Genomic DNA, 12704 nt, shown 5'->3' with positions numbered 1-12704 from the left:
AAAGTGTTCGTTGTTTGAAGTAATATCTTTGTTGTTGTAATATCGCAAACGGATATCGCAGTTTCACCACTAAGGATTCCAGCTTTACAGGAAACACTTGTAATGAATTCATACGATATAACAATCCTATAATCCGTGCCGGATCGCGGTTTGTCTGCGTGACAGGAAAGCACTGATGGTTTCCACCAAGCTGCTCAGAGCCGAAGCCCAGTGCACGATGACACAAGTACGACACTTACGTCTATGAGCTGCTTGACCTCGTGCTTCTTGAGGTCTCCGCCAATCTTGGCAGCGAGCAGGACGCAGGCACCGGCGCAGAGTTTGCGGTTCTGCTTGTTGAGTTTCCCCTGGAGGACCAGCTTCTCGAAGTAGACGAAGGCCATGGCTACGGTGGGTTCCTCATAGCCACACTCTTCCTGGGCCAATTTACGGATCTCTCTCTTCAGACTGGGGTTGGAGGGGGGGGGGGGGGGGGTTGGAGGGGGTTGAAGGTGGTGAAGGCGGGGAGATAAGACAAACGCTAAAAGGTCAAAGCTAAAAAGAAGAACCCAGTAAGTATCATAGTGTGGCCATTGTCAGTAAACCAATTTTGATACGATTAACCACAAGGGATTAAATACTGCTGCACCAAACTGATCATTTCCACATCATACTCTAATATATGTTTGGACTAGACGTCCCCACCTCCTGATTTTGCTGAGGGTCAGCCGTATGTGGGGGAACTTCTCCTTGAACGTCTCATTCATGTCCTTCTTGAGGTCAGAAGGCTTGACGTACTCTATGACTGTAGTCTGAAAGGAAGATGAATGTATTGGTGTCAGACAGACAGCACTGGTGTTAGGCTCTGTTATTGAATTTGTGCAAGTGTTATGGGTTTTTGTATACATATGTGGAAGAGGAAACAGCAGCATCAGTCTCACTATGGAAGGTGGCGGGATCTTTATATTCAGTGTTGGGTTCCATTTAGAGCTGGGCAGTATACAGTTTTTATGATATTGGTATTGATGCACAGATCGTTTGGGATTTTTACTTGACCTTTTATAACAGTATTTGAGTTTTTGGTTTGTTAAATGTGATACGCTGTGTGTAACGTCCATTTTTATAGTTTACTTCGCAACTTGAGTCATTTCTCTCCGCTCTCAATTTCCATTTAAGGTGCTTTATTGGCATGGGAATCATATGTCGACATTGCCAAGGTGCAATAAAAAAAAATACAGTAAACATTACACTTACAAATGTTCCAAAAGAATAAAGACATTTCAAATGTCTATAGTTAAAGTACAAAAGGGAAAATAAATAAACATATGGGTTGTATTTACAATGGTGGTTCTTCACTGGTTGCCCTTTTCTTGTGGCAACAGGTCACAAATCTTGTTGCTGTGATTGCAGTGGTATTTCACCCAATAGATATGGGAGTTTATCAAAATTAGATTTGTTTTTACATTCCTTGTGGGTTTGTGTAATCTGAGGGAAATATGTGTCTCTAATAGGGTTATACATTTGGCAGGAGGTTAGGAAGTGCTGCTCAGTTTCCACCTCATTCTGTGGGCAGTGTGCACATATCCCCTCTTCTCTTGAGAGCTAGGTCTGCCTTCGGGGGCCAGGTATTCTGCCACTGTGTACTCTCTGTTTGGGACCAAATAGCTTTCTAGTTTGCTCTTTTTTTTTTGTCAATTCTTTCCAATGTGTCAAGTAATTATCTGTTTGATCTCTCTCTCCATGCGGCTAGCCCCGCCCCCTGTCAGACCTAGCCCCGCCTCCTGTCACTTAAGGAACGCATTTTTCCTCGACCTCGATACACTTGCATGTGCTGCCTTGACAATGCGGTCTGAATGCAACAATGTTGATGACAACTATGCTGTTTTCACTTTTCCTCTTAATAGAAATCCACTAGCGTTATATAATTACATGATTCGTTTGTGTTTCTTACATCTGCAAACAGCTAGTTTGTATTTTCTTAGCAAGTTAGGACTAAATCGTGTTAGCCGCTAATTACTAGTTAGCTGATTATTAGCTAGCTAGCTAATACATGTACGGAGTCAGAGCAAACGTTATCAGCTATACAGCCTGATAATACCAGTGATGGTGTAGACCTAAAATCAGCATGTTTTTTGCAACAGTATCTTCTCAAACAAAGAGGAATACGCAAAGCATGAATATGTTAAGAAAATAAAAACATGTATCTAAAGCTTGTAGGGTCCCTTAGGAAACACAACACTTGTTCCTCCCACAATAACTCCTCCCTGGCATTTTCATTTGTTGTCCTGTCAAACAAGACACTTTAAAAGTGCCCACTATTATATTCTAACCATATAATTAGAATACTCATTATATTTCCATGATTCCAATAGTTCACCCAAGTGTTTTGCTAAAAAATCACAACATTTACAAAAAAGACCTAGATTGTTTGCCCATATTGTGCTGCCCTAAGTGGCAGTGTGGAAATGATCTCAAGTTAGCGATGAAAATGCTGAAAATAATTTCTGGTTGAAGTTGAATTGACCAGTATAAAACAAATGAGAATGGAGAAAGACCCATTGAAATCACATATAATGTATGTGTTGCCACCCTAGGGTCACACACTACTCAAAGAAAATTTGGAACTTTTATTATTCCAAAAATAATAATACCGCCATATCGCTCAGCCCTAGTTCCATTGGGTGGTTGAGTGTCGGAGCACGAGACATTGGAGTTGGGTGGCACACCATACACGGGCCACGGAAAGACAGAATATATTATAGAATGTTTGATGCTTTACATTTCCAAGCTTGTCTGTTCACACTGCTATGCCTTATCTTGGCCAGGTCGCAGTTGCAAATGAGAACTTGTTCTCAACTAGCCTACCTGGTTAAATAAAGGTGAAATAAAAAATGTTTTAAAACATTTCCAAGCTCAGTATATTCTGTTGATGTAGGGGAGAGTGGGGTAAGTTGAATCGCCCATGTTTCTAGGAAACTATACACAAAATGTATAATTGTACCAAATATTTAGGAAGAGGTCATCATTTCATGGAGTCTAATGGAAGAAACCACATGGAAAAAGTGGTAAGCAAGTTAAGTCCAAAAAACAGATATTTACCAGTCAAATTAATTAGTGTGTAAAAGGTTTCATGATGCTTGTATCTAAACCAATGTATATTTTAAGATTTGTTCTATACATCAGTTGGGCTCTCTATAAGCTTCAATATGAGATACTAAACCTAGTATTAAAGTGCATCCTTGAAGCTGTGTGGGCTAATAGTCAAAATGTTTGCCTTGGGGTAAGTTGAGCCAACGGAAAGTTGAAGTGTTTTCTTCCCAGGTGTTTGGCAAGGCATTAGCTCTGGGATATGAGGTAACAAGGCCTATCCTTGTTCATAGGTCATAGGTCATAGGACCTGTCCTATGTTGAAAATAAAACACTTAAGTATAAAGTGTTTGTTAGGTGTTAAACCTGTTAAAATATGCTTAAAATAATTAAGAGACAAGTGACAAGCTGTACTGTTTACATGAATACTGGTTATTTCCAGGGATATACAACATCCTGAAATATATGTAGATATGTTTGTTAGAAAGAATACTATTTCCCTTGACGGAATGAAAAAAAAAATGGCTCAACTTACCCGACTCTCCCCTACTGTAATTTAGCCATTGAACTTTATTTCAGGTCAGAGGCTCAACTGTTATCTAGGAAGATAGAAGGAGCCCTGCAGTTGACCCACACTCAATCTGGGTATGTGATAAGAGAGAGAGAGATAACAATGATGAATTTACAGCATATTGCCCAAGTTAGCTCATGCCAAGTAATTTGCTTTGCTCTAGCTTGCAGTAATACAACTTATCAAACTAGTATTTTTAACTTTATATTTTTGGTCATGGATAGTATTCCTCCATGCAGCTCCCCATCAGAGTTCAAAATATACCATCAGCTATTTGTAACTATACTTCAACTACTGCAGCAAACTTGTGGCTACTTTTCTAACTAAAAGGAATGTAATTTATAGATATTTACCTGATCACAAAGGAAACTAAACATACTAAAATGATTTGTATATCATGACACAGTTAGTAGTAGAACCTGAAAAATCAGTTAAAGAAAATAGTAGGGCTGTCAAAGTTAACATGTTTCTCGGCAAAAAAAATATATAACGTTAGTGGAGTCTATTTCTTCACCGCACGGAACTTTTTAAGCGCACATGCTTCCGTACGGACTTTTTTTATGAGCAGAACACAACACGGAACACAGCTATAATCAATGCTTGCGCTTTTACAGCGCTGAAGACCGTGTGGCTAGCTAGCAGATTACATGACCACTAGACTAGACTATGCACAAATGTGGATGGCACAGGTTAGAACTGAAAAGGAATAGGCTACTCAAATACATTTTTGAAAAGGTAGGCTGCAAGATTGGGTGGTGAAGCGGATGTGTGAGAGCGGGAGTAAGTGCATAAGAAACTCCCTGTGAGAGCGAGAGGATGTGGGAGGGTGGGAAAGTGTGACGGCCTATGTGTGTAATGTTATCTGAACAGTACAGATGGTTAGTGTTTTCATAACATTGTTGGACAAGATCTTTGTATCCAGAGCCAGTTCTATTTTTCTTTTGTCACACTCATTTAGAATGCCTGAAGCTTTAACATAACTTAAAGCTGTGTGTGTGTGTGTGTGTGTGTGTGTGTGTGTGTGTGTGTGTGTGTTATGCTTAAGTGTTAAATTTCAATAACATAGATAAGAGGGAGTAGGCCTACCTAAACATTGGGAGCATTAATAGCTGTAGTAAATTGTTGTTTAATGAATGCTGATTGGCTGACAGCTGTGGTATATCAAGGGTATGACAAAACATGTATTTTTACTGCTCTAATTTGTAACCTGTTTATAATAGCAATAAGACGCGGGGGTTTGTGGTATATGGCCTCCGCGTTGTTTTGTGCGTAAGAACAGCTCTTAGCCGTGGTATATTGGCTATATACCACACCCCCTCGTGCATTATTGCTTAATTAAAACATTCGGATGTAGATTATTTGAGTTTCAAAGCAGTATAACTCAATGCACTGCTTTGGCCCAATTTAAGTAAATAAAGAAATTGTGATTAACTAATGCCATTAACTAATTTAAATATTTGGGCCCTGGTCAAAAGTTTTGCACTATAGAGGGAATAGGGTGCCATTTTGGAAGCAACCTAGCTGTTATGATGGCTGTTCAAAGATCTACAGGGTAGAGAGACGGGAGTGTATTCACACACCACAGACTCTAGTAGGAGTGGGAGCTGAGCCAGGGATTGAGCCAATGACCTTGCTGATTAGAATGGTCAGTCAAATAGACTCCTGTGGCTTACAGTGAGTTGATACAGTACATGATTTATACAGTGGGGCAAAAAAGTATTTAGTCAGCCACCAATTGTGCAATTTCTCCCACTTAAAAAGATGAGAGGCCTGTAATTTTCATCATAGGTACACTCCAACTATGACAGACAAAATGAGGGGAAAATCCAGAAAATCACATTGTAGGATTTTTTATGAATTTATTTGCAAATTATGGTGGAAAATAATTAATAAATAAAAACATCTCTGGGTTGTGAAGAGAGCAACATGCAGGGCCATAGTAAACAGCAGACCTGTGTTCAAATAAAGTATTTGAACATATAAAGTATCTGTGCTAGATTGAGTTGTCTGGGGCAATGGAACCAATGGACTTGTCTCAAGAACAAACCCTGTCCCTGTGGCATAAAGGCAGGCTCAATAAAGAATGAAGTACTTGAAAGGAAACAAATACTGTTTGAAACCATTTCTGGTAAGCAGAGTAGTCTCTTACCATGTAGGAGGGGAAGATGAGGACTCTCTTGTGCTTCCCACATGGCCACTGGGGATCGTCCAACAGATTGGGGTCATACTCCCGGATCAAGTCCCCCAGATCATTCCCTGCAGAGGACAAAAGGACAGTCCCGGGACCACCTGTACGTAAAATCTATACACAAATTACTAAAAGCGTCTGCTAAAGGGCATATTACTATATATTAGTCACACAATGAGCCAGGGATAAACAAACACTGGGGCCGAGAAATACAAATTGTTTTTCCACTTCTAATACAAAGTCAAGCCCTCAATGTTGAACAAGTAATTGATAAACTAAAACATCACACTGTGGATGGGGAAAAGTGATGTGTATCATCCTCACTCTGACATACACCTATTCAGGGGCTCTCTCCAGGACGGAGGATCCACACACTGGCCTGTATGAATGCCACAACTACTCCAGAGAATCCACTCACTCACATGACTGACCTGTGTCGATGCTGCTCTGATTGCTGTTGGCCCGGCCCAAGCTGAGGCTGCGGTGGCTGGCGTTACGAAACTGAGAGATGGATGAAGTGGAGTCGATGGTGTTCCTGCGTCCGCTGCCCAGGGCGTTGGTGGGGTACAGGAACTGAGTGTATGATACAGTCTGTGGAGAGAGACATACTCACATTTTAACAGCATGTTATTGGACCACTGTCTGCGCTGTTTGGACCACTGTTACATACTCCAAAAATCATTCCCTATTCTCTTCCTTGAGGTGATAACTGATCTGTAACAAAGTAGGGAGGAAAGGATAGGTCTCCCATCCTCTCTCACCTTTCCATAGGCCCCCAGCTCCACTCCCTCCAGCCCGATCACCATCTCCTTGGCACTGACCCCGCCCGAGGGGTGACGCTGCCGCCCACTTTCCAGTTTCACATCCCTGCCGGGGCACAAAACCTTTAGACACCCCTTCCCCTAAAACCCACACACCCTGCCAGTCTTCTGTCTAGGGTCTAGACTCCACCTCAGCATCTCTCTCACCATCTATCACAGAAAATAAATGGAAGCTCTAAAAAAGGAATGTGGAATTAGACCAGGTAGAGAACCTAAGAGAAGCTATCATTCCATGTTCCCAGAATTCCACAGTGCCATAATGCCCCAGAGAGGACTGAGCTAATTAAGGCAATTGAATCACCCAGTTCTTATAAACACTGGGGTAAATCAACAAAAACACTAATTGGGGCAAGAAAGGAAAACATTTCAGGAAAAAGTCCTAAAAGACAGAAGCGTGGGCTTGTGGACATCATTTAGATAATTATTATTTTAGGCCTATATGGTACTGAGTATAAGACAGGGTATGGGATTTTAGCTTGGTCAGTTCTCTACATAGTCAAAGTGCATTTTGCTGCAATGACACTCAGCCAAGCAATCTCAACTGCCAATTAGCAGCATTGGGTAGTCAGGAATGAGGCTATTGAATTCATTAGGGGCTTCATTAGCTCTTTAACCCTTCGTTGTATGGCTAGGCTTAGGAAGATTAGGCTGCATAAATTATCCTGTTCTGCTCCTCACTAAGCCCACTAAATGGTGCTTTCTTTCTCTATGTCCATTGTATTCTCTGTGTTAATCAGTTATTTTTCTTTCTCACTTCCTCCAAAACAAGCTATTTCATTGGGGGGCACCAGGACCCAGGTCAAACCAACACTGCCTCTTTCCCCAGGCAGGCAGGCCAGGTGGAAAGCTATATAACAGACCGGAAAGAGTTCAAGACTACCGTGGGTCCCCATAACACGAAGGAGTCTGAACTTCGTGTTGCAATAAGAAAAAACAACAGTCTGACTACTGGTAAGCCAGGCTTTCTCTTCCAAGGGCCAAGAAATATAATCTCTAACCGCACAGGGAGAACAATATGAACAACAACAAACTGAGATGTCATGTGTAAACTCCAAACAGAAACTACATAATGCTCTGTTATGGTTATGGATGGATCATTTGGGACCCCCCCGAAATGTAAGTGTGTGTTATGCAATCGCAGCAAAGCGCATGCAAAGTTAAGTTAAAGTGCTGAGATAAAAACATGCTACGGAATCTTTGAGGGCAGCAACAAATTGAGGAAAAGTGCAACCTAAATGATAACAGCAAAGCCAAGAGACGGTTGCAATGGGCAAAACGAAGTCGTATTAGAATGAATCTAAACAACCTCATGATACAGCAAACTACAGGCCTACATGGAAACATAGTGACATGGATACAATCCTTAAATGGGTGCGATTCATTACTTGTAAGTTCATTCATTCAGTAGATTACTTGTTCACCTCTCTTGCAAACATTTATTTTGTTGTAGCAAAAAAGCATCCACCAAAACCAACCCGTCTAGAACACTGTTCATTGTAATGATGTTATCCCCGTCCCAATGTAATAAAGTACTAGTTATATATCGGCAGAAACAAAAAGGGATGTGAGAACGGGGGAAAGCAGGGAACGAAGGATGGAAAAATGGAGGTTGGCATGCTGTAGGATACATACCCTGCTTGGCTACAATCTCGATAGGGCAGGACAGAAAATACACTATACAAGGATCTTCTGCCACTGATTAGGACTATCCTATAAAAACAAAATGAACTAGGTGAAAAAGACACTCAGATTTACAGGTTAAGATGGAGGAAAAAGTGAGCAGTAAAACAATCAAGATTTAGAAAACTAAATGAAATACTGTTTTTTTTATGTGTTCTGTGAGTGTATTGTGGAGTATGTAATATGTAGTCAGAGGTTTGGGAACAAAATAATGCAGATCTTTTCAAATGATGTTACTAGCCACGTCTTGCTTTGGAGACTAAACAAGACCAAACTTGTTTATCATACAATTTCAGAATAGCAGCTGCACGCGAGGTAAAAACCTATAGTACAGTAGAATTGAACCACTCCTCAAAGTGGTTTGCATAACTGCTGCTACAATTCATTGAGAAATTGCTTCATAAAACTTTTGTCACTGATTTATACTTTTTGAGTTATGACATAAAATAACAGGCCTACTCACTGATCAATATCAACGTCACAGGCAGAATGGGACGTATGGCAATTCATTACTGCTGTATATGGCACACTGATTAGCTAGATAAGAGTAAATAAAAACAGCAGCAAATGCATAGAGATTGAATGTAAAGCACAACAGTTGCTGTCCCAATTCAACCACCTAAAATCCAGAAATAAGCTTTATTAAAAGCTACTATGAAGACAGAATGTATCAGCACACTCCTTTTTCTTCCTGGGCCAAAAGAAAGGCTTTGCACCCATTCAAATACCTGTCAAGACAGATATATAACAATTCATCAAAATAAATAGGTCCGGTACACACCCAAGTGTAAAAGAAGCTTGAGGCTTGTAAGTTCAAAACATCCAGAATAAAACATTTTAAAAAGATAGTTGAATAATCTGTGTAATACAAAATTAAGTGCTGTGGAAATAGTTTAACTGTCCAATTTCTTTTAGATTCCAGGAAATATCCATAAAAGCCTATAGTATTTATTACTGAGAGAAGCTGCTGTACACTAGCTACATACAGTATCTCTGTGTTATATATCAAATAAGTCATTAACATCTGTGTGACCAAATTTCTTCAGTGCTCTGGAATATCTAAGAAAGTGCATGTATCATTGCTTATAAAAGTGAGATAGTGTGATGCGTTTCATGATTCAAGGGTGTGGTCCTCAATGTATAGCTTTGACAATATGAAATATGAACTCAGTTTGAGAGAATTTCTGTGAAGTTCAATGAACTGCTGATCAGTCTGATAAATTATCCTATTGAATTATAAATGTATCAATCAATAGTAAATTGATTGATAGTACTAAGCAATAAGGAATAGCTTAGAATAAGTGACCTAGATCTCTAGTAGATTTCATTAACCTGAGGGGTATTCAAACTACTGTGCGTTCATTGGGGGGATTTTCTATTGAAGGTTTGTATTGAATTAGGGATGGGGTTGTTTTCATTCATACCTTCCATTGCGCATATCATGTTGCCTCATGTTCTTGATGAAGTGGACCTTTTTGAAGCTCTTTGGTCGGGGTGAACCTGAGAGGGTTCTGCATCTAAAAACACATTTTATTCAAGACAGATCAAAACCAATGTGATTCATTGAGATCCATTTGGAGCAGTAAAAGACCACAACATGCCTTTAACAACCGTAAACAGAGAGACTGAGCCAGACCAAGAACATTACAGTGTTGCCTGATGTTCCCACCACCACCACCCCAAAGGACATAAAATGTCTCCATATAGCAAACTGAAGTGAAACTACAGCTCCTCCAGTGTCATCATCTATCAAAATACTTCCCAGGCCAAAGCTGTTATTGACTTCTCGAGTACCGCTCTAAAACGAGAGGAAAATATGAGCAAACCAAATCTGTTTCTGGGTGGTGTGCTGAGTTGTGTGATCTGTGACAGTTGTTGCTATACAATACCTGCGTAGAGGGGCGTTCTCCTCAATGTCTTCCAGTGTCTCCAAGGAGGATCGCTGAGAGATGAGCCTCCGTCTGTGGAGAAAAGGGAAATAAGGAGCTGGTATTGAGTTTACAAGCAACTTGTGTTGCGCCTAACCAGCTCTACCTCGCCCTGGAAGAGGAAAGACTGGACACTATGTATAAGGCCCATTTAGAATCATTCATTCTGAATTGCAAGATATTTGCTAAATGATGGTCATTACTTGGTAATGATTATGCAGGTTAAAACCCTTGGCTTACCATAACAGAGAAAGAAATGTGTTGATGTAATAAAATGGTCAAATCACTCTTAATCATGGGCTTTCGCAAAGAGGCCTAAATGTCAATAGGTTCCTTGTTCATGATAAACCCTGAACACATTTCTTCAGAATTAATGGTATTAACCACATCATTCCTTATCTAACAGTAAGCAAGGTAGTTCTACCCAAATCCACTGGTTGACCTCCATCAAATCAAATTTTACTTGTCACATACACATGGTTAGCAGATGTTAATGTGAGTGTAGAGAAATGCTTGTGCTTCTAGTTCCGACAATGCAGTAATAACCAACGAGTAATCTAACCTAACAATTCCACAACTACTGTCTTATACACACACAAGTGTAAAGGGATACAGAATATGTACATAAAGATGTATGAATGAGTGATGGTACAGAACAGCATAGGCAAGATGCAGTAGATGGTATAGAGTACCCTATATACATATGAGATGAGTAATGTAGGGTATATAAACATAAAGTGGCATAGTTTAAAGTGGCTAGTGATACATGTATTAAATAAAGATGGCAAGATGCAATAGATGATATAGAGGACAGTATTTACATATACATATGAGATGAGTAATGTAGGGTATGTAAACATTATTAAGTAGCATTGTTTAAAGTGGCTAGTGATACATTTTTACATCAATTTCCATTATTAAAGTGGCTGGAGTTGAGTCAGTATGTTGGCAGCAGCCACTCAATGTTAGTGGTGGCTGTTTAACAGTCTGATGGCCTTGAGATAGAAGTTGTTTTTCAGTCTCTCGGTCCCAGCTTTGATGCACCTGTACTGACCTCGCCTTCTGGATGATAGAGGTGTGAACAGGCAGTAGATCGGGTGGTGGTTGTCCTTGATGATCTTTATGGCCTTCCTGTGACATCGGGTGGTGTAGGGGTCCTGGGGGGCAGGTAGTTTGCCCCCGGTGATGCGTTGTGCAGACCTCACTACCCTCGGGAGAGCCTTACGGTTGTGGGCGGAGCAGTTGCCGTACCAGGCGGTGATACAGCCCGACAGGATGCTCTCGATTGTGCATCTGTAGAAGTTTGTGAGTGCTTTTGGTGACAAGCCAAATTTCTTCAGCCTCCTGAGGTTGAAGAGGCGCTGTTGCGCCTTCTTCACAACGCTGTCTGTGTGGGTGGACCAATTCAGTTTGTCCGTGATGTGTACGCCGAGGAACTTAAAACTTACTACCCTCTCCACTACTGTCCCGTTATATCAGTATTGGGAAATCTTAGAAAAATGTTCAACATTGTACTGTTTTGAACCCAAATCTTAAATCATTGACGATCTAAAATCAACAAGTGATAATCCATAACAATCATTTTCATATTTCTTTAACGGTCTGGAGAATGAATGAGTAGCCTAAACTAACTGGACCTCTTAGTCTGGCCCATGTACATTACCTTCACGTTTGATGTGAAGTATAGCTTAAGTTTCTATGACTTTGTACTGTGCCGTCTTGTCAGGCACAGTGGCTTATTTACAAAGCAAAGCTGTAATCATTGACACCAGCACTGTGTGACTGACTGGCTGGCTGCTGTGGTCAATGATCACTGTTGTGTTCTACATTCTGACTAGTAGCCTCTGTGTGAGATCATGTAGAATGGTTAGAACATTCTAATCTAGAGTAAGGAACTGGTTTAGTTGGTAATGAATGCTACTTTTCTACTAACATCAGTGTATACATACATGTTATACTAAGGAAATTGTTTCCATAGCTAGCAGAATCAACAACCTCTGCATAATCAAAACAGTTGCTTTGAGAGGTGTTAAAGTTCACAGTTAGTTCACATAGCCATTGTTATGCAAATGCTGGCTGAAAAGTACCAGTGGCCCATTTAGACACGGATACCGGCCCACGTCGATGGAAACAGAAAAGTCTGAGCCTTTTGGGTAAAAGACTGAGGTAAATCCTGTATGGAAATATGCCATAAGAGGATAAAGACAATGGCTGGTTCATTTTGTTGTAACACTGTTTCGTCACACACAGGCCTTTCTTTCACACTTGGGTTGCATGACTTAGCCAGCGCAAAATCTATTAGCCCATTACTATAAAAAAATATAAAAAACATATTGCACAACTCCTGCCAGCCTGCTTGTCAGTTGTCACCAAGCTTTCAGGCTCCACTAAACATGTGGTACTTATTTAAATATACTCAATGACACTCAACTTGACTTGTCACCTCTTCA

General features: G+C 40.4%; 1 protein-coding gene and 1 long non-coding RNA gene across 10 annotated transcripts in view; one reads left to right on the top strand and one right to left on the bottom strand.

Annotated features, from left to right (window-relative positions):
* LOC110530509 (CDK5 and ABL1 enzyme substrate 1) overlaps window positions 1-12704 on the bottom strand; it is a 31056-nt gene that overhangs the window by 4999 nt on the left and 13353 nt on the right. For 2 of the 9 annotated variants that reach the window (XM_090182570.1, XM_090182574.1), the window contains 8 exons: window positions 10216-10287; window positions 9751-9843; window positions 8279-8356; window positions 6587-6692; window positions 6257-6416; window positions 5787-5893; window positions 685-791; window positions 240-534 (listed from right to left, as the gene is read on the bottom strand). In XM_090182570.1, the coding sequence (XP_090038696.1) occupies window positions 240-534; window positions 685-791; window positions 5787-5893; window positions 6257-6416; window positions 6587-6692; window positions 8279-8356; window positions 9751-9843; window positions 10216-10287 (1018 nt within the window). Of the gene's footprint in view, window positions 1-239; window positions 535-684; window positions 792-5786; window positions 5894-6256; window positions 6417-6586; window positions 6693-8278; window positions 8357-9750; window positions 9844-10215; window positions 10288-11308; window positions 12353-12704 lie in introns of those variants that run through there. The other 7 variants (XM_036986158.2, XM_036986160.2, XM_036986159.2 and 4 more) reach the window with 5 other exon arrangements.
* Window positions 4202-7349, top strand: LOC149982112 (uncharacterized). Its single transcript, XR_016482599.1, has 3 exons — window positions 4202-4372; window positions 5794-5928; window positions 6170-7349. It is a non-coding gene; the product is annotated as an uncharacterized LOC149982112 (long non-coding RNA).

The sequence above is a fragment of the Oncorhynchus mykiss genome, chromosome 8 (assembly GCF_057628025.1).
Source record: "Oncorhynchus mykiss isolate SJ-2025 chromosome 8, ASM5762802v1, whole genome shotgun sequence".
In the NCBI taxonomy this organism is placed as follows: Eukaryota; Metazoa; Chordata; class Actinopteri; order Salmoniformes; family Salmonidae; genus Oncorhynchus; species Oncorhynchus mykiss.
Note: the sequence above shows the minus strand (reverse complement) of the source record. Positions and strands in the feature narration are given on the sequence as shown.